Below are 26,637 nucleotides of genomic sequence, written 5' to 3' on the forward strand. Positions count from 1 at the left end.
ACTGAGGAGAGACCCCCGATGTGGGGCTTAATCCCAGGACCCTGGGATCATGACCCAAGCTGAAGGCATAGGTTTTAACCCACTGAGCCACCCAGGCGCCCTCCTCTTTGTATCTTTTGTTTCTTTTTCTTTTCTTTTCTTTTTTTTTTTAAAGATTTATTTGCAAGAGTGAGACTGTGGGTGGGGGAGGGGTTGAGGGAGAGAACCCTCAAGCATACACCCTACGGAGCCTGGAGCCTGACTAGAGGCTCGATCTCCTGACCCTGGGGATCCTGACCTCAGCCGAAACCAAGAGTTGGACACTTAGCTGAATGAGCCATCCAGGCACTCTCTTGCTTCTGTTTAAGGACTGCTCATGTTGCTCTAAGTATAGCTAGTTCATTAATTCTCCCTGCGGCATAGTAGTTTGCTGTATGCACCTGTCATATTTTATTTGTCCTCTTGTAATGGACACATAATGTTCTGCCACCTTCTTACTACTATAGGATCCTTATACATGTGTCTTCATGGCTCTCTGTACAAATTTCTTTGAGGGTTTATGTTCAGGAATGGGATTGTGAGATCCTAAGGTATATGTGTACATTACCTTACATATTAAGACATACATTTTAGGAGCGCCTGGGTGGCTCAGTGGGTTGAGCCTCTGCCTTCAGCTCGGGTCATAGTCTCGGGGTCCTGGGATTGGGCCCTGCATCGGGCTCTCTGCTCGGCAGAGAGCCTACTTCCCCCTCTCCCTCTGCCTGCCTCTGCCTACTTGTGATCTCTCTCTGTCAAATAAATAAGTAAAATCTTAAAAAAAAAGACATACATATTATTGAGTACTGTTAGACTGATAGAGTATTACTCACCCTTGCAAAGGAAGGAAATCCTGTCATGCTACAAAATGGACTCAGACTTTACTATTATATATGTGTCAGAGTACATAAACAAAAATAAACAGCATGTTTTCTTTAGCCATTCATCTGTCAGTGAACATTTGGGTTACTTTCACCTCTTGGCTGTAATAAATAATGCTGCTAGGAACATGGGTGTGCAGATACCTCTTTGAAATACTATTTTCAGTTCTTTTGGATATATACCCAGAAGCGGGATTGCTGGATCATATGGTAGTTCTATTTTCAGTTTAAGGAACTACCATACTGTTTTTCCATAGTGGTACTCCATTTTATAGTCTCACCGATAGTGGTACACAGGGTCTCAAGTTTTTTTCCATCTCCTTTCCAACACTTTTTTTTTTAAAGATTTTATTTATTCGACAGAGCACAGGCAGAGGGAGCTACAGAGGGAGAGGGAGAAGCAGGTTTCCTACTGAGCCGGGTGCCAGATGTGGAATTTGTTTAATCCCAGGACCCTGGGATCATGACCTGAGCCAAAGACAATGGCTTAACCGACTGAGCCACTGAAGCACCCTTACCTTTTTTTAAAAAAGATGCACACGAGGGGTGGGGGGGGATACAGGGAGAGGGGGAGCAGACTTCTTGCTGAGTGTGCAGCCTCACACAGGGGTCTGTCTTATGACCCCGAGATCATGACCCCAGCTGAAACAAAGAGTTGGTTGCTCAACTGACTGAGCCATCTGGGTGCACCCACAGTTTTCCTTTTTTAGGCAACTCATTTAACTTCAGTTTTCTACTCTGGTTAGCTGAAATCTTAACTGCAATATAAATCTGGGGTTGCTTTGGTAGAGATCTAGGTTCCTGTGTGTGTGTGTGTGTGTGTGTGTGTGTAGTCATTATGCTTAATACCACCTTCTCCAGAGCCACATAGCATCCTTCCTCTGATACATGTCCCTAGAGGCTCACTCTTGTACACTATGTCTATAGGCCCCTTTGCTTTCTGTCTTCCAGTTGGGGGTAAATGGGAGGTACCAGGAGACCAGAGGGCAGGAGGAATGAGGGCTAGGTATTTATTTCCCTTTTCCTTTCCTGCCAGATTGCTGCAAATTGTCTGCATGCCTCTACCAATGACCTTGATTCCTGTCTGGAGATCCTCTTCATATAGCTACTCCTGGGAGGTTTCAGTTCTTCATCTTGCCTTTTCAGGCCTGGATGTGTGGTTCTGGGGCAGTACGCTGTCCTTTCTTGGTTTCTCTAAACCTTACCCACACCTTTGTACATAGTCTGTTCTTCTCCGATTACCCAGGTTGGGGATGCTAATCTGTTTTCAGCTTGAACTCTGATCGTTAGAGTCCCTGAATAGGTCCTGCGATTTTATTTACTGCTTAAGATTTGAACAAAAAAATGTTATTACTGAATGATAAAATTAGTAATTTAGATTTATTTTTATGTGCCTTCCACAGGTTTACAGTAGCTTTTGGAGTTTCTCTTCCTCATACATCCCCAGCTAAAAGATTGCGTGAAATATAAACAACTTTGCCACACCTCAGTATTTTCAATTTCTGTCACAGAATTGGGTTTCTATTTACAGCATAAAACACTTGTTAAGCGCCTCTTTCAGAGAATTTTAGCACTTTTCTTCTTCAGAGTCCCATTTTCTTATGCCTTCGAATTTTTTTTTCCCCAGGCTGTTTAAGTGTGGTTCAAAACGAGCATTTGTAGACACTAACCATCTTAGGCAAATATGTGAAATAAAAATGTCTTTACACCCTCCAGCATTTCATGATGCTAAAACCACTCCTTTGTTACCTAACATGTGTCTTTCAGTGTCTGGCTCACTTTAGGTACCTATTCGGATGAATTAACTTTTTTGGTAAACTTAATTTCCCTAAATTTCCCTAAATATCTATTAATGTATTAATCAGCTTTGCTCTTTTTCTGTTTATGTCCTCATTAACTTTTGCTTTTTTTTTTGAAATAAGTTGGGGTGCCTGGGTGGCTCAATCAGTTAAGCATCTGCTTCCGGTTAAGCATCTGCTTTTGGCTCAGGTCATGAGCCCAGGGTCCTGGGATGGAGACCAGAGTGAGGCTCCCTGCTCAGTGGGGAGTCTGCTTGTTCCTCTTCCTCTGACCCTCTCCCTACCGACATGCACATGCATGCTCTCAAATTTTTTTTTTAAAAAGTAAAAGGATGAAAAAGATCTATCACACACTCATCAGAACAAAGTTAAAAGTTTTTATTTCCCCCCCTCCACTCAATTCAGTACAAGCTTCCAGTTATAAAATAAGTCCAGGGATATAAATGTACAAATTAGTTAATCATACCGTATCACATATTTGAAAGTTGCTTTGAGTTTATTTATTTATTTATTTAATTTTAAAAAGATTTTATTTATTTAATTGACAGAGATCACAAGTAAGCAGAGAGGCAGGCAGAGAGAGGAAGGGAAGCAGGCTCCCTGCTGAGCAGAGAGCCTGATGCGGGGCTCAATCCCAGAACCCTGGGACCACAACCTGAGCCGAAGGCAGCAGCTTTAACCCACTGAGCCACCCAGGCGCCCCTTGAGTTTATTTTATTTTATTAAAGATTTATTTGTCAGAGAGAGAAGCAGGCATCCCGCTGAAGAAGGAGCCCAATGTGGGACTCGATCCCAGGACCCTAGGATCATGACCTGAGCTGAAGGCGGCTGCTTAACTGACTGAGCCACCCAGGTGGTTCTTTCTTTATTTATCTATTTTTGAGATTTTATTTATTTGTCAGAGCAAGAACACAAGCAGGGGTAGTAGCAGGCAGAGGGAGAAGCAGGCTCCCTGCTGAGCAAGGAGTTTGATGCGGGGCTCAATGCCAGCACCCTGGGAACATGACCTAAGCTCAAGGCGGATGCTTAACGTACTGAGCCACCCACGCATCCCTTCTTATTCCTGACAGAACTCTCCCTTTTGCCCTTTTTCCCCTTCACTATAGTTTTTTAAAGGACTCCCCACCCCCCCCCCTTCCCTTCTAACATTCTTCTCCCCTTTCCAAGACTGCATTTGTGCATTTCAAATGCACTTTAATGTTCCTTCTTAGGAGTCTAGGCATTTGGATGCTTGCTTCTTACTGATAGAGGACTTTCGGGTTTCTGGTTATGGTTTTACATCCATATTAGACCTGCTGCTAGTTTTTCTCTTTTGTCCTCCACAAACTTCCTTGCCTATTTTGCTTTCTGCTAAGGCATGTGGTTGATGCTTTGTGCATAGGAGAGTGCCTGATAGGAATTGTTAGTTTGTTCTTGTGTTTGTTTAGTGATACCTACTATTGCGTTCATCTTAAAGGTAAGGAAAATGATGCTCAGAGTAGTTAAATGGCATACGCAAAGGCTGTTAAGAACAGAAGTGAGCATTGAAAATCAAGCCTCTGTTAACCTTTGCTGCGTTGCTGGTCTACAGAGTCCTCTTCACACTTCAAGCCTAGTGCACATCCTTTTTCTTGGAAGCTTCCCAGAGCTCCATGGCAGAATGGATATTCTCCATAGCTCTCGCCTTGCACTGGCCCTCGGTGGAAGAGCATCTGAGTTAGGGATATCAAGACCATGTTTACATTTTTAATCACAGTTGTAATATTTTTGGTAAGTGGTCACCCTGTGGGTAATATTGGATATGAGCTTTGAACCCAAATCTTGCCCTTACTCATCTGTGGTGAGACAGATGAGCTGATGGATATGAAGGGCAGGGCCTGCCACCCAGTGAGATTTCTCCTCTGTGCTCCTTTTCTTGTGTTAGCTCTTTATCATAGGCTCGCACACAGTGTGCATGTACTCTCTTTTAAATGTTTGTTTGTCAGAGGAGATCGTCATAAATTACTGGACAATTGTAAGCACTCTTTTGGTGCTGAGTAATGCACCATACTTATTTTTTTCTTTGTCGTTTCTGACATCCTCTGCCCCCCTATCTCTGGCAACGACCAGTCTGTTCTCTGTATCTGTGAGCTTGTGGGTGGTGTTTTTTGTTTGTTTTTTTTTTTCCACATTCTACATATTCCACTTATGATAAGGTGATCTTGATTAGTGTTTTCTGGTAAGTTAATACTTTGTTTTTCTAAGGAGACAAAGTAATTTATATTATTACTTGTCTTTTGATAGAAATTCTAAATTATAGGCTTTCTGAGGTGGGTTTTGTTCTTAATATTAGCTCTACTGTTAGTCTTAACTTACTGGGTTTGAAAAGAGTTTACATATAGTGATAATTAAATCTTTTTTCTGCCTTTGTTTATATGTGTATTTGCATTTTTTTTTAAGATTTTATTTATTTGACAGAGAAAGATCACAAGTAGTCAGAGAGGCAGGCAGAGAGAGAGAAGCAGCCTTCCCGCTGAGCAAAGAGCCCAGTGCAGGGCTCCATCCCAGGATCCTGAGATCATGACCCAAGCCAAAGGCAACAGCTTAACCCACTGAGCTACCCAGGTGCCCCGTATATTTGCATTTTTAAACTCAAAATTTGGGGTCATACTTCATATATGTAGTCCTGCCTTTTAATATATTTTCTCATCAGTAACTACATTTTAAAAATTTTAGTGGCTATATAAAATTCCATCACAAATATACTATAGTTTAATAAGCAATATTTATTCATTATTCTAATTTTTTGGTCTTAAAAATGTGCTGATAAATATTTTTATATAAAAGTCTGAATGAACCTCTATTTCTTTTTTATTTATCTATTTATTTATTTGACAGAGGCGGGGGGGATCACGAGTAGGCAGAGAGGCAGGCTGAGAGAGAGAGGGAGAAGCAGGCTCCCTGCCAAGCAGAGAGCCCGATGCGGAGCTCGATCCCAGGACCCTGAGATCAAGACCTGAGCTGAAGGCAGAGGCTTAACCCACTGAGCCACCCAGGCACCCCGAACCTCTTTCTTTAGGCTAAATTACTAGGAGTAGAATTAATAAGTCAAAATGTATGTTTTTAAGCCTCTTAAAAATATTTTTGTTTTGTTCTCCTGTATATTGATGGATCACACAATTGATGCTTAGAGATTAGTTAAGAACCACACAGAAATCTTGACATTTTTTTGTCATACCTGTTACTCTACCAGACCCTAGATATTGTTATCTTTTATCTTTGAAACAGTATCCAAGTAGGTGGCCAAAGAGGTCAAACTTATAATAAGCTCCAGAGCACCACTTAATTACTTGTTTACTATTTTGTAGTTACTGAGGTGATAGTTTTCTCGGACTAGACTGTGAACTCCATGAGGGCAATAACCATGTCTCTTTTTTCAGTGCCATTGTGTCTCTGTCTCAGTCACAGTACCATAGACATTCAATGAATATTTGTTGAAAGGGATTAAACAATGTGTATTACTAAAATTTTTGTACTAAAGTGCTGTAGGAGTTTATGATTAAGATTGTTTACTTGGGGGCGCCTGGGTGGCTCAGTGGGTTAAGCCGCTGCCTTCGGCTCAGGTCATGATCTCAGGGTCCTGGGATCGAGGCCCGCTTCGGGCTCTCTGCTCAGCGGGGAGCCTGCTTCCCTCTCTCTCTCTCTCTGCCTGCCTCTCCGTCTGCTTGTGATCTCTCTCTGTCAAATAAATAAATAAAATCTTAAAGAAAAAAAAAAAGATTGTTTACTTGGGTTTTGGATTTAGATGCACTTAGATTTTTTTCTTCATTATACCACTCAGTTGCTGGTTGATCATGGACCCAATGCCCCATATAGCAAATGGTAGTCCTAGTTACTGTTTTTCTGGCTTTCTGTCTCCCATCCATCTCTGGTTATGGAGGCCTTGAAAATAAGGATACTGTCTGGATCTAGTTAACACTAGAACCTACCACAGCACCTGTTCTCTTATAAATAATTGTCAAATTGAAGTTTTGAATTTGATTATGAGAGATGTTACGGCATAAACTGTAATTAATGCCATTCTTCAGCTCTACTGAACTTGTGTTCCTCTGAAAGTTTCTTGTTCTCTCTGGTACCTCTGCCTGAGGTAATCACATCCTCTTTTTACCTTACAAATAATTTATCCTTTAGGACCCAACTTAGACTTTAGTTCTCCTGGAAAGCATTCTGTCATGTCTCTGAGATTGGGTGTCTTTCTTAATCTTGGCCCTACTGACGTTTGGGCTGGATAATTTTTTTGTTGTGGGGTTCTGTCCTGTGCATTGTAGAATGTTTAGCAGCATTCGTGGCATCTACCCACCAGATGCCAGTAGCATCCCTTCCAGTCATTACAACCCAGGATGTCTCCAGTCATTGCCAGATGTCCCATGTGGGGCACAAAGTCACTTTCAGTTGAAAACAACTCTAAAATTATACCTCTTACCAAATAGTATTATAGTTGTCAGATTTTCTTAGCTGTTTTTGTCCATAGAATAAATTCCTATGAGGGGAAGGACTGTACCCCCCCCCTTTCATTTTCTTAAATCTTCAGCATTTAGCTATTGTCTGATGTAGAAATATTTGGTAAATATTTGTTGAGTGGATTGAACATAATTCAGAGTGGATTGAACATAATTCAGTTATGGATCCTAGATATTTCATGATATACAAGCCCACTGTAAACTGAGACTTAGGTTAATTATTTAATGTATAAAGGCTTCTGGAGGCAATTTTACAAAAGGAGAATACATCTGATATTTCTTTTTAGTGGTTCTTGCACAAGTGGACAAATATCCCTAGTGTTTTTCCTTACATTGAATATTTTTTTTGGTTTGTCTGTTTATCGGTTAGTTTGTTAGACCTAACTTTTGTTTGGATGTTATATGTTTTGAAGTTCAAGTCCAGGATTCATTGAGAGGCGTAGAATTTGTGCTGTCTCAGTATGGCATGAACAATGGTGTACCCTCTTGTGGGTGGAGAGGAGTGGTTTTGTTGACTATAAGTTTGCTGTTTGTTCAGAGTTTTGGTAAATAGCCTCTTGTTAAATTTTATAGAGCAGTTTTTTTTTTCTTGGACTTCTCATTCCTTTGTATATTTCTTTGTATGTCAGTAAATACTAATATTTTTGTGATCTTGGGCACTAGCTTGAATTAGTAGAAGGACTTGAGGAAGTAGTGGGAGAATATTTTTGAATTTGGTTCTGAATTTGATAATCTTTCCTCATCACTGCCTTGATGAGATTTTTGGGAGAAATAAGAAGCTGTTCCTGCTGCTGCTTTATTTTTTTATCAACCCACTTCTACACCGATACATAGATATTCATTTTATCCATTACTGAGTTCTTTTAGCTCTGCCTTACCTTCTCCCAGTTAGTTCGCCACACAACCAAAATGATCTTTAAGTACTGTGAATCAGAGGCGCCTGGGTGGTTCAGTGGGTTAAGCCTCTGCCTTCAGCTCACGTCATGGTCTCAGGGTCCTGGGATCAAGCCCTGCTCTGCTCAACGGGAAGCCTGCTTCTCCCCTTTCTCTGCCTGCCTCTCTGCCTACTTGTGACCTCTCTCTCTCTCAGATAAAGAAATAAAGTCTTAAAAAAAAAAAAAAAACAGCTGTGAATCAGATCATGTTGTTTTGCCTGTATTAGGAAACCATTCTAATTTATAGTGTCAGCTAATCCACCCTGTAACTGGAATAATTTCAACTTAAAAGTAGTAACTGTGCATTCTCTTTTTCCAGGAGGAACAGCACAGCATGCTGGGCTCTGGATTTAAAGCTGAGCGTTTACGAGTCAATTTGAGATTAGTCATAAACCGTCTTAAACTGTTGGAGAAAAAAAAAAGTGAGTAATGCATGATTGCCTTATATTTTATTTCCCAAAATATGTCACTGAGTTTCTGGCTCTGTCAGGCTCTGTCAGGCTAGTACTGTGAAGTCTTATGGATTCCATATCCTTTAAGCTTTAGATATATTATGGCTGCTCTTTGTGACAAGTAAGATTGAATCACTCCGTTGCAGGGAATAGGTAACATGACTCCTGAGGTAGAAATTTCTGGCTGCAACAGCAATATTCTCATCTAGACAAAGGAGCAAATTCTAGAGCTTAGGTGAGTTGGGACCAGATTTGCTAAGAGAGAAGTGAGCTAGGATGTACTAGAAACACCCACTTTGCTCTTGGGGTGGAAGTCTCCTGCAGACCAGGGCCCAGTGTACTGCTGTTATGTGACTGGATGGGATTTGTGCCTTAGCGGAACTGGCCCAGAAAGCAAGGAAAGAGATTGCTGACTATCTGGCTGCTGGGAAAGATGAACGAGCTCGGATTCGAGTGGAGCACATTATCCGAGAAGACTACCTTGTGGAGGCCATGGAGATTCTGGAGCTGTATTGTGATCTGCTACTGGCTCGGTTTGGCCTCATCCAATCTATGAAGTAAGATATTTTCTCGCTCTTTTTTTCCTAAATCTTAATTTAGGTATGATTTATAGAAAAAACTGTTCATTTGTGTACAATTTGATGAGTTTGAACATATGCATATACCTGTGTACCATCACCACAATCAAGGCAGTAAACATTTACCTCCAAGTTTCCTTGTGTCCCCCTGCCTCACACTCTTTTGTGTATAAGAACTTGTGTGTAAGAACACACAACATCAGATCTCTCCCCTCTTAACATTTTTAAAAAATGTGTATGTTTATTTTAGAGAGAATGAGCATGCATGCACCAGCGGTGGGTGGGGGGGTGGGGAGATGGGTAGAGGAGCAGAGGGAGAGAATCCCAAGCACACTCCCTGCTGATCGCGGAGCGTGAAAGGGGCCTTGATCTCAAGACTGTGAGATCATGACCAGAGCTGAAACCAGGTGCCTAACACTCAACCAGCTGAGCCACCCAGGCGCTCCTCTGCTCTTGTCACGTTTTTAAGTGCTTAGTATAGTATTGGTAACTATATGCACAGTGTTGTTCAGTAGGTCTCTAGAACTTAACCTTGTATAACTGTAATGAAATGAAGTAAGATATTTTGAAGACCTAGATCAAATCATCTTTTTGAGAAAGGGAATTTGAGAAAGGAGTAATACTGGTCTCCTGCTGTATGTGGGGGAATAGCACTAGGGGACTACTTCACATACCTGAGTACCTTTTTCCTAATACTTTTACTGGAAGGCCTGATCTCCATGTAGACAACTGAAAAGAAAATAAGGACTCTAAAATCAAAAGGTCTAAGTTTGAGTCTTGGGTCTACCATTTCCTGGCTTTGTGACCCTGGGCTTGTCAGTTAATTTCCCCAGAAGTAATAGGATGATGAATAAGAAGCCCTAGAATTATTTGTGAGAGTCCAGTGAGGTTCATGAAAGAACTTTAGAGGCTATCAAGCATATGATACAAATTCTAGGATTTTTTGGTTTGTATTAAAGAATTTTTATTTTTTTTAAAGATTTTTACTTAGATGTACCTAGGTGGCTCAGTTGGTTAAATATCTGCGTTTGGCTCAGGTCATGATCCTCGGGTTCTGGGATTGAGTCCCATATTGGACTCCCTGCTCAGCCTCTGCCCCCGCCCCCCAGCTTCTGCTCTCTCTGGCTTACTCTTGCAAATAAATAAAATCTTAAGAAAAAAATTTTTGTTTTTTTTTTTATTGATTTGAGCGAGAATGAGAGCGAGTGAGCACAAGCAGGGGAGGAGCAGAGGGGGAGGGAGAAGCAAACTCCTCACTGAGCAGGGAGCCTGATAACAGAGCTCGAGCCTGGGTGCCCCTGTTTCAAAGAATATTGTATTTTATTAATTTTGAATATTGTATTAATTTTTTTCCTTAACCAGGGAACTAGATTCTGGTCTGGCTGAATCCGTGTCTACGCTGATATGGGCTGCTCCTCGGCTCCAGTCAGAAGTGGCTGAGTTGAAAATAGTGAGTACAGTGAGTTTCAGTGATGTCTGTAGTTTGTTGTATTTTTAGGTTGGTTAATATAAATCACTTCTGCTGCTTTGACCAGATTATTTTGTACCTTTTACATGCTGTCTTTGAAATGGGCTTTATGAATTTGCCTCTGCCTCCTTTTCAGGACTTATATAATGGAATAGAACAGTGTTTTGAGACTTGAATAATTTCTTTTAAGGAGCAAATTTTCGTGTATCTCCAGTTTTGTTTTATTTCTAGTGTAATGTTACTTAAATATATTCAAATAGAAAAGTTCTTAACTCTAAACCAATAAAGCTAGAAAGATGTTTTGCTTCATTCATTAATTCCACAGATATTCTTTGGGTGTATGTTACAAGTTAGGTGGAACCTGAGGGTACAGTAGTAAAATATGATACCAACCCCACTCTTGTAGCTTTAAAATCTAGCAAAAGAGATAGACGTTAAAAACTTCCCCATTACAACATGGGTATGGCACTGACTGCCAGGATATAAATTCAGTTTATTTGTTCTCTCCTATTTTTTCATTTTTGCCTTTTTTGTTTTATTCTATAGATTGTTTCAGTCTTATCTCCTGACCTATCTTTTGAGATCTTTTTAAAAATTCTCTCAATATATACTTAATAGTCTGTTGCTTTTGTTTCATATAGCTATAATGTCTTTTAACTGAGAATATATTTTTTAAAGATTTTATTTATTTATTTGACAGAGATCACAAGTAGGCGGTGGTGGGGGCGTGAAGCAGGCTCCCTGCTGAGCAGAGAGCCTGATGTGGGCCTCAATCCCAGGACCCTGGGATCATGACCTGAGCCAAAGGCAGAGTCTTAACCCCCTGAGCCACCCAGGTGCCCGAGAATATTAGTTTCTTAATAACTTTTCTTGTGCCTGTAATGATTGTTTCCTTCTGTTCCTTTGTTTTAGATTATTTTGTCATAGAGGCTTTTCACGAAGTTTGGTAACCCTTGGTTGTTGGTTTATATTTAAAAGTGAGGCATTTATAAAGCAGCTTGGAACCTCTTGTGTGCCTGGGTGGGGCTTATTGCCAGATGCTTTCACTGTTGAATGATGTAAGCCCTTTCTTAAGGGAACTCCAGAGTATCAGGAACTAGTTTTTTTTCCCTTGGTCTGGTCATTTCCTTATACCCTTTACCTCAAGGGTATAAGCTGGCTGCCAGAATTTCTGAGCACCAGAGGAGAAGGAAGGCAAGGGTCTCATTCTTCTCTTGTAGAAGATTTACACTTAATTTTTCTGTTGTCAGTAAGTGTCTCTGCTCTCTGCTTGGAGCAGAGAGTGCCCGGCTTGGAGTTCAGAATCCCTTTAGTCTAACCTCCCCAGAGAGTAAGCCTCCTGTATTCTGATCTGGTAGGGCTGGTAACTGTTGAGTTCTGAGTAGAGGCAACTGTTGCTGCTTTTACTTTTCTTTGTAAAGTAAGCTCTGCGCTCAATGTGGGGCTTGAATTCATGATCCTGAGATCAAGAGTCCTGTGCTCTACCGACTGAGCCAGCGAGGTGCCCCAGAGGCAGCTGCTTCTTATACAGACTTTTAACCTCAGTCTCTTTTTAAAAAATTTTTATTTAAGTAATCTCTGTACCGAACATGGGGCTTGAACTCCTGACCCTAGATCAAGAGTTGCTTGCTCCTCCAGCTGAGCCAGCCAGGCATCCCAACCTCAGTTTCTTTGTAATCTCTCCTGTATTCTTCCTGTGTATTAAAATTTATTCAGGATGAAACAGATTTACATAATTTTAAAAAGATGAACTCCTAAGAGTACTAGAAAAAAACTTGCAGATTTTAAAAAATGATCTCCCACTGAGCCATCCAGGCACCCCCAAAAACTTACTCTAAAGACAAATGACAAACTTAAATCGAAAGTACCAGGTCCACATACTAAACAATGGATGCCTCCTCACTGAGCTCTGAGGTGTTGGGACCACTCCAGTGCCCGGCTTCTCATGCCTGGGCTGTTACAGTTTTTTTGAATCTTCTTCCTCCACCTCTTTTGGTTTTCTTTAGGTTATTCAGCATTCCATCAAACAGCTTAGGATTCTGTTCAGATCACAGATCTGATCCTGTCTCTCTACCCGTTGCTTTAAAGCCCTTTAGTAGCTGCTATTCTTGTGATAGGAACAGTTCCTAACATGGCTCTCCATTATGTGGTCCTCTTGTCCTGTTGTGCCTTTCTTTCTTCATTTCCTATCACACTCCTCCCTGGGACTCAACAATGACTCTAATTCAGCTTGAGGATTGACCCTGTTTTTCCACCAGAGGCCTTTGCACATGCTGTTTTCTTCTCCTAGAATGTTCGTCTTCCCTCCCTCTTAACTCCTACTCATCCTTTACATCTCAGCGGAGCATCCCTTTCTTCAGGAAGCCTTACCTGACTACTTTTTTTCCTTTTTTAAAGATATTATTTATTTGAGAGCAAGCAAGCACACAAGTAGGGGGAGGGGTAGGAGAGGAAGGGACAAGATCTTGAACAGACTCCGTGCTGAGCAAGGAGCCCAGTGCGGGGTTTGATCCCACAAACCTGAGAACTGAAACCAAGAATTGGACGGTTAACCGACTGAGCTACGCAGGCGCCTCCTTACATGACTTTTTTGATCAAATCTAGTTTTGCTGTTCTAAGTTATTGACAGTGTGGTGTACTTTCCCTTGGTGACACTTACTATGGCTGCATTTTTTTGTTTTATTTTTTTAATATTTATTTATTTGACAGATCACAAGTAGGCAGAGAGGCAGGCAGAGAGAGAGGGGGAAGCAGGCTCCCTGCTGAACAGAGAGCCCGACCTGAGGCTCGATCCCAGGACCCTGAGATAATGACCCGAGCTGAAGGCAGAGGCTTAACCCACTGAGCCACCCAGGCGCCACACTGCATTTGTATCTTTCTGTGATAAATGACTGCTTTCCTCAGAGATTATAAGACTGTAAGAGTATGAACAGTGTCTTTTTTAATTGTATTATAGCATTTATCATAATGTTTTATGATAGAATATGGCACATAGTTACAGCTCAGTGGATGGGTAGATAAACAAATATGAATTAATACGTATCCCTAAAGTTTTACAGGCCCCGGTTTTTTTGAAATCCTGTAATAGAAGCATGGTTACTGTTGATAGGTAAGCTTGAAGCAGTCTGTAAGAATGGTTTGCACCAATCGTTTACTGTTCTTTTCTCTCTGTAGGTTGCTGATCAGCTCTGTGCCAAGTATAGCAAGGAATATGGCAAGTTATGTAGGACCAACCAGATTGGAACTGTGAATGACAGGGTAATGAACGTACTTGTTAAACAAGATGGAGTAGGCAGGGTGTGGGCATGTTCTCTTGCACTGATTGTAGTGGGTCTTACTGTATGGCTGAGTTAGTCTAGGGCTGCATATTTATAGTGAGGGTGAGAAGGCTCTCAGGCTGGTAGTGCAGTCAACTCCTTACCTCTTCCCTCGAATTCTGATTGTGATGCCCCCAGTTCTTTGTGCCCTGTGTGATTTGTGGAGGTTGAAGTGAGGTGATGAAGAATGGATGAATTCAGATGTGGAAGGCGGCATTATCAGTCTTACCAACACCTGTGTCATGTGTAACCAGAGACCATGAGAAGGGCATGGGTTTGTAATAATGCTTCATGAGTGAAAAAAATCATTTAACTGGTCAGAACCTCCTTTTTTCTCAATTTACCTGTAAAATAAGAGGAACAGAGTTTAAAAGTGAGTCAGGTTAGACCTAGGCTAATTGGCATATATTTTAACCCTGGGTCTTTTACTAACAGCTAATGCACAAACTGAGTGTGGAAGCCCCACCTAAAATCCTGGTGGAGAGATACCTAATTGAAATTGCCAAGAACTACAATGTGCCCTATGAGCCTGACTCTGTGGTCATGGTAAGTATAGAGTCTTACAGAGTACAGAGGGGGAGATGAATCTCTGGATATCACTTTCTTAAAAAATAACCATGTTCTGCTCAAGTTTGTGTGTGGGAGATTAAGCCTTTGTCCACTTAGTGCTTTTTTTGGGTAATGATAAATATGCCTGCATTTCTAGAGTACTCTAGAGTATTTGAAGATCAAATGAGATGAATGACTGGAAAGCACTTAGAAAAGGTACAAACCTTGATGCAAATACAAAAATGGCACTATTGCTGCTTCTCGATGAAGTTCAAGGAATTGAAGCAAGAAGTGCCCCAAGACCCCAAATGGATTCTGAAACTAATTGTTAGGTGCCTGCTGTGCTGTGTTAGGCAGTGCACAGAAAGCTGAGAATACAGAGATAAAAACAAGATCACTGTCCTGAAGAGGTTTACACTGTAAGGGGGGCAAGTATACAAATAGTAATGATTCAGTTAAGATCAGTGGGTTGTAGTGGGTTCTTTGGTGTGCTGCTCAGACAACTCATCCCCATCCCAGATATATACACTGAAGGATAAAAGCATTTATTTCCCCAGCTCTTGAAAATATTGATGACTGGTGGCTCATACATTCCAGCAGTGGCCCTCAGAAGAAAGCTGCTTCATCCAAAGTTGACCTCTGGGACAGCCTGTATTCAGTAACTGGGTTTTAAGGACTATCCCAGTCAGGGGTACCTGTTACAGGCCCATTGCAGCTGCAGAGCTCCTTAAGGAATTAGGAGTTGTTGTGACTGTGTGGCAGCCCATCCCTGCTTCCTTCACTTGCCCACAGGTCTTTATCCCAAGGGACTAGGCCAGTAAGCTTCCTCCACACTGGGCTCCATCTCAGAGTCTACTTCTGGGGGAACCTGACCTGCAGTGTGGGTTAATGATAAGGGTTTTTCTCTTCTTCTCAGGCAGAAGCTCCTCCTGGGGTAGAGACAGATCTTATTGATGTTGGATTCACAGATGATGTGAAGAAAGGGGGCCCTGGAAGAGGAGGAGGGGGTGGTTTCGCAGCACCAATTGGTGGACCTGATGGAACAGTACCAGTGCCTATGCCCATGCCTATGCCCATGCCCTCTCCAAGTACTCCTTTCTCCTACCCACTTCCAAAGGGACCAGTAAGTATTCATAGAAGAATGGGTGTAAACTGTGGAAAATGTAACAGAAGCTGACACATTGGATGTATGAATACACTCAAGAGTTGTAGGTTGTCAAGAAGATTCTGCAGTAGGAACATTTGGTATTAGTGATTATATCATGAAAAAATAGTAGGATTTGGAGAAAGTCTTGTTAATGATGTGGGGAAAGAGAGATGGCGCTAGAGAAACTTTGGCTTGTAGGGTTATGGAATACCTTTGGGGCCGGCTACAGGCGCACCAGCAGTTCTTTCCAAAAAGGACTACTGCTTATTGCCAGGCGGAAAACCTCCTGTGTAGACAAGAAGGTAAAGGTCATTCCTAGTAATAGGAAAGTCTGATTCGAATCTTCCCTTGTAGACATCAAAGCAGTTGATTAGTAATTTGAAGACTAGTCTTTGGCTATAGATCTTTAAAAATATGGAATCCTGGGCATTTTTTTCTCTTTTGGAGGTTTTGAATAAGATACATATTGAAGATAGATCTCAAATATTCACATTGAATATGTGTAGGTATTTCTCCCTTCCCATACACAAACCTCAGAAATCGCAAAATAGGGCTGTGTCTCATGTCGCCTTTCTTCACTTACAGTCGGATTTCAATGGATTGCCAGTGGGGACTTATCAGGCTTTTCCCAATATTCATCCACCTCAGATACCAGCAACTCCCCCATCGTATGAATCTGTAAGTGCTTGAGCCTCTTTTGTAAGCAGCAGGAGAGTGAATCCCATGAAGAGAGAGCAAAATAATGGCCACAGGGAAGGCAAAGTTTTGATCAATTCCTAGTTACCGGCATTGCTCTTGCTTTGGATTTTTGTGTTGCTTTAACATTACCCTGGAAATGGGGCGGCGGTGGTGGCAGTGGTGGGATCATTGGTGGCAATGCTTTGTTTGCAATTAAGCCAGGAATCAGGAAGGAGCTGATCTCTTAGAGAGTTCTAGTGGGGCACTTACCTAGTCTTCGGGGGGGTTTTTTTGTTGTTTTTTAACGAGGCAGAGAATTGTATTGAGCTGGTATAGTCTTGTTGCTAGATTATCATAATAAGTAGAATACAGTTTTAGAAATTTAGCACTGTGTAAAGGAGTGGTGGCCAGATTTGTTTTTAACTGAAGTGTCCAGTTAATAAATTTCAGCCTGTAGCATTAATTTTACATTTTCATCTTATAGATGAAACTTGTTATAAATATGGTAATCATGCCTTGAGTTGAATTGTTGGTGATTGCACAGCTTTGATTCAGAATTAGAGGGCTCCTTTTCTGTCAGCCTTGTTTCCTCAGCTACTATGTGCCTTTTGAGACCCATTTCTATCTGATGCATTACAGAGAAAACAAATTGGTAGAGCGTTTGCTGCGAGATCCCCTTGTTCCTGAACCTGTTTAGTTTTCTTTCCTTTGGTTTTCCCTCAGGCCTGGGTTTTCTTATGTTTCGGTCTTGCATGCATTGAAGCATTGCCCACAACTGTTTCTAGGAATGAGGTAGAAGATCTTCAGTATTTGAGGACTTGGTTCTTGGAGATGCGTTCAGTGGGTTAGTGCTTTCTCTCTGCCCAGAAGGTGAAGGTATCAAAGAGAGGTGTTATGGTGTGGTAAGAATTTTCTTTTTCTCTGCTTGGTGGTTAAGAATTTAACATGGAATCTGATTGGAAGAGAAGGAAGGAGTACAGGGGGTGGAGGGGCAGTTTCTTTGGAGCAGGTTCTGTTGCTTCTGCTGAGCAGCTTAGCTTTTGGAAAACACAGGGGCTTATACCAGTATGAGTACTTTGTCCAGTAATGCTATTGCTTTCTTCTCCCCTAGTAACAATCTTTGTATTTCAGGTTGATGACATTAATGCTGATAAGAATGTCTCTTCTGCACAGATTGTTGGTGAGTGTGAATCAGAAACCCTAAGTGCTGAACTCTTTACTGTTTTCTCATTACTGCTCATTCCTCAGAATAGTGTTCATGTTTGTGGCATTTTACCCACATGCCCTGTCCTCTGCAGTGTGTAGTAGGTTCAAATAGAACTTAGGATTTCCCTTGTCCAAAAAGACAGTATCTTTCTTGGGTGCGGAGACTCTCCCAAGTTCCTTGTTTCTGTTATAGTTTTTCTTCCAACTTCAAGTTCTTCATGTTCCTGCTACTTCAGTTTCCATTGTACCTAGAAATACCAAAAGAGATCGATCATTCAATCCAGCTGGCTATCTTTCCATCTGGGTATACATAACATATTTTTTAACTTGATCATTAAAGAGAGGGCAGTAGATAAAACCATAAATGAATAGTTCAGTGAATTTTCACAGAGCAAGCATGCTCCTGTGGTCGTGTACTCAAAAAAATAAAACATTACCAGGACTATGGAAACTAGGGTTGGGGTAGGGGGATACTTTTTAAATTGGAGATAGTTGTTTTATTGAGGTATATTTTGATGAGTTTTAATTTTATATAAACAATAATGTCAGTAAAACTGGTGTAGAACATTTCCATCACCCCAGAAAGTTCCCTTATGTTCCTTTCCAGTCAACTCCATCAGTTCACACACTGCTTTGGAGGCAAACACTATTCTTTTCTTTCTTTTTTTAAAGATTTTACTTGTGGGAGGGTGGGAGAGGGAGAAGCAGGCTTCCTGCCGAGCAGGAAGTCCAACGTGGGGCTCATTCCCGGGATCATGACCTGAGCCAAAGGCAGATGCTTAACAACTGAGCCACCCAGGTACCCTCCCCCCTTCTTTTTTTAAGATTTTATCTTTAGAAAGAGAAAGAGAACATGTGAATCTCAGTCAGACTCCTCTCTCCGCATGGGGCCTGACATGGGGCTAAACGCCATGACCCTGAGATCATGACCAGAGCCAAAACCAAGCCTCAGATACTCCACTGACTGAGCCACTCAGGCACCTCACTATTCTTGTTTTCTAAAACTAGTTGAGGTTTGCCTTTTCTAGAACTTAGACACAAATGGAAACGTACAGTAGGTGGGGGGGGGGTGATTTTGTAAAATACAAAATGGAAGACTGGTAATTCAGATCCTATTACATGAAACAGTAAGGACATAAACATTTTTAATAGGGCGCCTGGGTGGCTCAGTGGGTTAAGCCGCTGCCTCGGCTCAGGTCATGATCTCAGGGTCCTGGGATCGAGTCCCGCACCGGGCTCTCTGCTCAACGGGAAGCCTGCTTCCCTCTCTCTCTCTCTCTCTCTGTCTACTTGTGATCTCTCTGTCAAATAAATAAAATCTTTAAAAAAAAATTTTTTTTAATAAAAAATTTTTCCCCCATGGGGCACCTGGGTGGCTCAGTCGTTAAGAGTCTGCCTTCAGCTCAGGTCATGATTCCTGGGTTCTAGGATCAAGCCCCACATCGGGCTCCCTGCCTGGCGGGAAGCCTGCTTCTCCCTCTCCCTGTCTGTGTCAAATAAATAAATGAAATCTTTAAAAAAAAATTTCCCCCTAAGCCATAGAGAGTGGTTCATTCCGACAGAATTTTAGTAGCAGATCTTTGCGAAAGGGGAATCTGAGTGAATGCTCTGTGTACCTAATCCCAGGTACCACACTTAGAATTTCCCTTTAATCTTTTCTCACCATGGGAAAGTAAAACAGATAGGATTCAGCTCCATTAAGGAAATGTAGGTATTGTCCTGGAAATTTTTATTGGTCTTTAGAACTATTAATCATTTTCTAAAAACCAGTGTCTTCTCCTGTATTTTCATTGTTTCTGCCAAAGGGGACTGTGGGCTTTGAGGATCTGAGCCACTTTTCTCTGGTGTTTGTAACACTGTGCTGCTTACCCTAATTTAATTAGGTCCTGGGCCCAAGCCAGAAGCCTCTGCAAAGCCCCCTTCCCGACCCATGGATACCTACGACAACTTTGTACTACCGGAGTTGCCATCTGTGCCAGACACACTACCAACTGCATCTGCTGGTGCCAACACCTCAGCATCTGAGGACATTGACTTTGATGATCTGTCCCGGAGATTTGAGGAGTTGAAAAAGAAAACCTAGGTCTCTTAAACCAGGCAACCTGCAGGCTTTGAGATTTGAGACTGAGCTGTTTCTCCTTGTAACAATCTCCATGAAATTCTTTTTCATCTCTTAACCATCGCTGAGTACATTCTTCCTCTGGGCTCTCTTCCTGCTCTAAATTCTGCTGCTTTCCAGTTCTCTACTGCTCCTAAGAGACTAATGATTAGAGACTATGAGGCCAGAGCATCGGACTCTGGGCCGCTGGTTTTGTCCAGCTCCCGTGAGTGTGAGCCCAGCTTCTCCCATCACCTTCTCCCATCACAGAGAAGACTCTGGCTTCTGTGTCCCTCCACAGGGGAGTGAGAAGGTGAAAGCATTATGAGGAGAGCTGCCAAAGATGGCTGGACACAGAGAAGAATATTTCATGAAGTCTCTCAGCTCGGTGCTGAAGTTCTAGACTTAGAAACAAACCCCTCTGTACAGAGGGATTTGTGGTGAGCAAGAATCAAAGCAAAGGTGTGCTATGAATGGGAGAGACTGACTCTGGACGCCACTGTTATAGTTCCCGGAAGCTGGGTCCGCTCATTGGCATATACACTACTCCTTGCTACCGGGCACTGTCCTACCTGGATCCAGTTGCAAAGTAAATTTGGAAAGTTGAAAGCTTCTCTTAGTTCTACTGGATTCTCAGGGAGCCCTCCGTGGCCTTTTGCTTTGAGTGCTGTGTTCCCCTTTTACCAGAGGGCAGCACTGCATAAATTCCTGTTTTTCCCCATAGCATGTTCTGTTGGATTGCATTTAGTGGCAAACGAAGGACAGGTCACATACCGGGCAGAGTCACCATTCAAGGCTAAGGTGGGCTTCCAGTTGCCTTAATAGAAGTACTCAAATCTCTTGGGTAGTGAGCTGGAATGCCTACAGGAGAAGAGGGGTTCCTGTTTTCATTTGAAAACTTTATGATTAAGAGAACCTTTAAAAACTGATTTTAGATAAGTTTTTGGTGCCCATAAAACATGTGGCTGTGGTTGTTGACTACTTTCCTAGGTGGATGAGACTCTTTACTATTGTAACTTAACGTGTTCCTTTACCCCCTAGCTGCAGCCACCCTTCCCCGGAGGGATGGCTCTGGGATCAGAAGACAAGATGCTGGCTTCTGTGTAGTGTACATGTACACACCTGTTTCAGCCAACTTGAATGTTTTTGACTGGTTTGTATCTCATAGCTCAGTAGCTGATAATAAAGTTAAAAATTCTGTGCCCTGCTTTCTCCACTTGTTTGGTCAAGTGAGGAGGTACAAATTTGGATTTTAGTGGAGAGTATTTTAAGTAAGTGCCCCATGCTGGGCATAATCCAGAGCTTACCTTTGGTTCCTTTGGTAGTGTGTGTGTCTGAAGCAGCAGCGAGTCCGTTTCTAGTTCTGTATTTAAGCCCAGGGAACATTTTTGAGTTTGCTTGTCTAGTCCTCCGGGACAGGGCTGCCCGTAAGCCAGACCTCACACTTGTATCTTTGATTTTAATGAGCTGCAGTGAGCTCACCTCGGACTCCTACGTATTTCCCACAGCCACGCTGAAAACAGTGGTGGTGAGTGTTTCTTGCTTTTTGGCCGCAGAGCTGGATTACCCTGTATCGCTCTGGTGGTGTTAACCCTTTCCTGACGGCAGGCCATAAACCCAAGAACCTGCTGCCAAGGAGAGTTTGACTCCTCAGTGACTACAAGATTAACAGTGTATTAAACCAGTAATTTCCTGAACTATACCCTACAAAGGTAGGGAGAGGGAGAAGTGAGCTCTCCACTTAGCAGGGAGCCAGACGGGCTCAATCCCAGGACCTGGGATCATGACTTGAGCTCAAGGCAGACACTTAACCGACCGAGCCACCCAGGCGCCCAAGACCGTCCATCTTTTAAAGCCGCAGTGTTCCTGCCCGCTGCGGTCAGGGCTGTTTGCTCACGTGTTCTGGTGCCGCTGGCTTCCTAGTAAACTGGTGAGTTTCTGTAGCACCATCTCCATCTTCTTTCAAAGTTGTCTCCTACACAAAAGGAGAAAAGTGAGGGAATTAAAATTGATGCCATTGTTGAGAGGGAAAATGGACCAAAAGATTTAAAAACTAGGATTAATGGTAAACATACTGTTCCTGTAATGATCTACTGTCAGGCACTGGAGTGTTTCTGCTACTTCACAGTTGAGGAACAGCTATTTATAAGACAGTGGATGTCCTATAAACTGGGCGTTCTGTTAAAATGGTTGCCCAAGCTATGGAGATTCATGAAGGGACTGAGCTGATTCTGTGCATTAGGTCAGTCTATGATCTTAGGAGCAGCAGCAGTTGAGTTTTTCTAATGATAAAATCATGACAAGTTTATATTTCACTTACCGAGTCAGTGTTACCTTCCTACCTTAAGGGATTTTCTTTCTTTACCAAAGGCCATGAGAATCACCGAAACAAAAAGGTTAATGATCACAAGTAGCATCAGGAAGACACTGGTGAGAATCAGAAAGGATCCCAGGATTGGGTCTAAAGCAATAACCTGGAAAGGGACAATAAAATGTTTTGATTTTAAACACTGACAGTTTAACTTATATTTTTGAAGTAGAAGTTATATACTAATGTCTGGGATATATTCACATAAAATATTTGGTAGACAGTAGGGAGAGAAGCAAATAAAAAGGAAAATGCTTTTGAGTGGACAGAAGAATATGAATGACAGACTTAATGGGTATAAAAATAATTGACATAAGGGCTTTCACCAGAAAACAGGTAAGTCCCAGTAGAATTATAAGTGATTCAAAGCCCATGTGACTTTTGACAGCTCTAGAAAATCTATCTAAGCACAGAAGCTTGAAAGAGTAGCAAAAGCACATTGAAAGAATAACATCAGAAATCATAAAAACTGTCTCTGCCATTCTAAGACCTCTATAAACAAAGGAGCATTCCAATAAAATTTAAGAAGTTAACCATAAAAAACTGGCTTTTTTTGGGGGGGGGGGTGTTATATTTTAAAAGTAAGTACTGAGTTTTGCCATTCTTTTCAGCGTGAAGTGATCATTCTCAAATACAGGGACTACGGTGGTTTCTGTAAGAGTATTTTAGTTTATGTGTTCATTTTAACAAATGTCTATTTTCCCTTGGTATTGGCTTATTCACTGTTGCCACTAGGGTACTATTAAAAACAAATCAACAACAACAACATAAAAAACAGTCCCAACAACTTAAGAGGATGAATGTTTACAATAAATACCACTGTGATGGACATCTGTATGACCAGATACTGCTTAATTATAGCTACTCTAGGTCAACCAGACAACTTTCACCATCTTTGTGATACAAAACTTTTCCCAGTAAGTATACTCCATTTTCCCTTCACATTGTATTATTAGAGAAGGCTTTTTTTTTTTTAAGACAAAAAGGAGGTATTAGCAAAAGCTCATTGTTTTATTACTTCCTTAAGTGTCTTCGTATATAAAGTGTTCCATGGGTGAAGGTTTCATTCCCCAGTTGAACCCAGAACCATAACGGGTCTTTCTCGGATCTTAGGTGAGAACTTCCCACATTAGGAACTATGTTAAGAAACTCTGTAAACTTGGGGCGCCCGGGTGGCTCAGTGGGTTAAAGCCCCTGCCTTCGGGGACGCCTGGGTGGCTCAGTTGGTTGGACGACTGCCTTCGGCTCAGGTCATGATCCCGGAATCCCGGGATCGAGTCCCACATCAGGCTCCCAGCTCCATGGGGAGTCTGCTTCTCCCTCTGACCTTCTCCTAGCTCATGCTCTCTCTCACTGTCTCTCTCTCAAATAAATAAATAAAATCTTTAAAAAAAAAAAAAAAAGCCCCTGCCTTCGGCTCGGGTCATGATCCCAGGGTTCTGGGATCGAGCCCCACATCGGGCTCTCTGGCGGGGAGCCTGCTTCCTCCTCTCTCTGTCTCTGCCTGCCTCTCTGCCTACTTGTCTGTCAAATAAGTAAATAAAATCTTTAAAAAAAAAAAAAACTGTAAACTTGCCCATTTGAGTTCTAGATTTTCAGAAGGTTAAACTTCATGGAGAGCTCTACAATTTCACTAATGTAAATTATAGTTTTTCTGTCTTGATCAAATCTATATATGCTAGGGCTCCAAATCCTGATCTGGGTTTCCTATTTTTTTATATAGGATAGGGATTTGTGTTGGGAGTTCTTGGGGGAGAATAACGAACAGAAATATGTGGCTCTTGTTCTGGAATTGTACCTCCCTTATTTTTTTAGAAGGCACTTTCATTATATACTTCAAAGGGCTACTGAGAAAGAAGCAGCAAATATTAATCTGGCTAGGTGACGAGAACATAAATTCAGGCCCAGCGTCCTGGCAATAAGATTAAGAAGTGAAGAGATTGGAATTTGGTGCTTGAAAAAGGGACATATCTCTGAAAGTAATAGCCCAACGTTGAATGCATAGGTAGCACCACAGAATGGGAAGGCAGAGGATCTACACTCTCCTTTTCCAGTGTGCAGTGGCACAGAAGGGGCGGCTACTGTAAGCAGTTCTTCCCTTGTAGACCAAATAGAATCCCGCAGGGAAGCCGGATGGGGGTTTTTACCTCCTCTGGATGAGAGATTCCCAGGAGGAGGCCAACAACAGTCACTGCTGAGCTGAAGAAAGTTCGGTAGTCAGATATGCTCCAACCAAACAGCAGGTTAAACTGAAAAGGAGAAAGACTGATCAGAGGACAGGCAGCAGGAGGGCTGATGTCCGTTCTTTCCCTCCTGGCTTCGTGCCAACACAGGACCAAAGGGGATGGGAATCCTAGAAGTGCCTTAGTGGCCATTCAAAATCACAATGCCTTAAGATTATTTTATAGTTAAGTAGCATGTTCATATTGATTCATTTGGCCTTCACATCACGCTGTGAGCTAAATTTGAGAGGAGACCGATGTCTGATTTTAAGCCATACTCCTGGTGAAGTGTGGAACTACAACTAAAAACCAGTTTTCATACTCTTTTTCCAAAATTCATTGCCACCTTGAACTGATGGTTTGCCATATAGTGCTTTCTTGGAAAGCAATGTGATTCCAAGGCCACAGCTTTGGGGAATGAGGGCTTACAGCAGTGGCACAGCCTGTGAGCAGGATCAGGATGACCAGCAAGAAGCCCACCACCTCGTCCCAGGCTTTGCCGAGTGTCCTCCCGATGACCTGCAGCCTGAGGTTATGGTGCCGCAGGTTCCAAAGCTGAATAGCTGCCAACAGGACCAGGAAGCCCATGAGGTGAACGATGGCTGAGTTTACTTTCACTGCCCCGTAAAAGCTGATGAACCTGTGCCAAGGAAGGGTGACAGTTAACCGCTGCAGTGCATGCCATCCGTTTCTCCACTGCTTCCCCTGCTTGAGTGCAACAGCTCTGACAGTCCTATTAGGTCATACTTGATGCAAGAGCTCTCCAGCGTGGCCTCCAGTACTTGTGGATGTGAGAGCACTGGCAAAAGACCACGTATTTGCTTGGGAGAGCTGAAGAAATCCTGAAATAAAACCTCTAGCAGATTACTCCAGACTCCTCCCGCTAATCCAGGCCAGCCTCCTCCACTGCTGTGGTTTGAGTTAAACCCCTCCTCTCAAAAGGAGAGGAGTTAGCCTAATGAGATGTGTCATTATGCTCGTCTGTTTTCTGTAGCACTCTAATCCTGTATTCTCTGGGGGGTGATTGATCTAACAGGTTTAACAGTGCTGAAAGTAGAAAGAGGATTGATAAGGACACCCGGGTGGCTGAGTCGGTTAAGCTTCTGTCTGCCTGCAGCTCAGGTCATGATCCCAGAGTCCTGGGCTGGAGTTCCGCATCATGCTCCTTGCTCAACAGGGAGCCTGTTTCTGCCTGCCACTCCCGTGCTTATGCTTGACAAAATCTTAAAGAGATGAGTGATAAACTAGAAGGGAGGAGTGTTGTGAGAGAAACATTCATAATCTCGTGTTGCAGCAACTAGGTTACTTGGAAAGACTCCCATAGATAGAGCAAGTTGGCTCTGGATCACAACTATTTTTAGTGTCTAAGACCTAGACAGTGCCATGCGGCAAGATGGACCTCAACTGTCAACACCATATAAACTCTGTCCCTGCAAAAATGGCCCTCTAAGGATGACCTGGGATATTTTCTCATTACACAGATCAGCAGTCCACACTGTTGGCCACTAAAAAAGTAAAGTACCACGTGGCAATATGTGGTCTGGGAAATAGATGCTCTTCCCCATGGGAAAGACCACAGAAGGTGTCCAAAGGGGCACCAGTACATCTCTTCAGCATGGATTAGCTAATGGATGGACATCTCTACCCAGAAAACAACCCCCTTTGGTTAAAAAAAAAAAAAATGCACTGGGTTGTTTTATTTAAAGGGTGATCATTTGTCATACCTCAGGCTTTATTCTTTGGCCAGGGTGCAAAATGTGACTAATTCTAGGTCTTTGCTATATGGAATTTAAATGCATTACCTTTGACAAACACCTAAGTATTATGAAGGCAGAGAGCTTTCCAATGTGATGAGCAGTATACGGTTACTTGTTAATTGTTTTCTCAGCTGTGGACATTGGTCTGAGTTCTGTATTTAACTCTGGTATTCTACAAACATAGGTCTGACAGAGCAGCGGAAGAGGAAGGGGAGTCTGAAAGAAACTTGTGTGCAATCAGGAAACTTTAGACATTGAACAGGAACAGCCTGTGCTCCTCAGGCTCTGTCTTACCTGTCCCGGTCATAGTGGTATTGCGCCATGTTTTTCTTATGCAGAGAAGTACGCTTCATGTCAAGACCCAGGAGGACAAAGCTAATGAGGATTATGCTCACATCCAGAATGTTTCTCTTCCTAGAGAAGAACTCCACCTCTGTTGTTTCAGCCGATGACCCTAAAAGGAGACACACAATCACTATTGCCTGCCTTGAGGATTAGCCAGGTCTTTCCCTAATGAAGCATTTTAACCCTGGCAAGACACTAAGCTGGGCCCTTGTCAGATCCAACTTGAACACGATGGGTTATGGTCTTGGTGCTGCTCTGTAGTCACTCAGAGCTGCTGCTTATAGAAAAGCCGGCTTTCTCTAACCTGCATTGGATACACATTATTTCATTCCTGTTGCTTAAAT

The 26,637-nt window shown here is 42.3% G+C and overlaps 2 protein-coding genes across 8 annotated transcripts in view; one reads left to right on the forward strand and one right to left on the reverse strand.

Moving 5' to 3' along the window:
• IST1 (IST1 factor associated with ESCRT-III) overlaps nt 1-20,801 on the forward strand; it is a 33,987-nt gene extending 13,186 nt beyond the window's left edge. For 3 of the 7 annotated variants that reach the window (XM_047712143.1, XM_047712144.1, XM_047712145.1), the window contains 9 exons: nt 8,428-8,530; nt 8,937-9,117; nt 10,501-10,588; nt 13,781-13,864; nt 14,359-14,469; nt 15,389-15,595; nt 16,205-16,297; nt 17,429-17,477; nt 19,387-20,801. In XM_047712143.1, the coding sequence (XP_047568099.1) occupies nt 8,443-8,530; nt 8,937-9,117; nt 10,501-10,588; nt 13,781-13,864; nt 14,359-14,469; nt 15,389-15,595; nt 16,205-16,297; nt 17,429-17,477; nt 19,387-19,586 (1,101 nt within the window). In that variant the 5' untranslated portion in view covers nt 8,428-8,442 and the 3' untranslated portion in view covers nt 19,587-20,801. Of the gene's footprint in view, nt 1-8,427; nt 8,535-8,824; nt 8,827-8,936; nt 9,118-10,500; nt 10,589-13,780; nt 13,865-14,358; nt 14,470-15,388; nt 15,596-16,204; nt 16,298-17,428; nt 17,478-19,386 lie in introns of those variants that run through there. The other 4 variants (XM_047712149.1, XM_047712146.1, XM_047712148.1 and 1 more) reach the window with 4 other exon arrangements.
• The window catches only part of PKD1L3 (polycystin 1 like 3, transient receptor potential channel interacting), a 64,645-nt gene continuing 58,503 nt past the window's right edge, over nt 20,496-26,637 (reverse strand). Inside the window, 5 exon segments of the mRNA XM_047711834.1 lie at nt 20,496-22,075; nt 24,117-24,218; nt 24,621-24,831; nt 26,243-26,375; nt 26,378-26,402. Of these exon segments, the coding sequence (XP_047567790.1) occupies nt 21,932-22,075; nt 24,117-24,218; nt 24,621-24,831; nt 26,243-26,375; nt 26,378-26,402 (615 nt within the window). The 3' untranslated portion in view covers nt 20,496-21,931.

This window comes from Lutra lutra, chromosome 17, assembly GCF_902655055.1.
Source record: "Lutra lutra chromosome 17, mLutLut1.2, whole genome shotgun sequence".
Taxonomy (NCBI): Eukaryota; Metazoa; Chordata; class Mammalia; order Carnivora; family Mustelidae; genus Lutra; species Lutra lutra.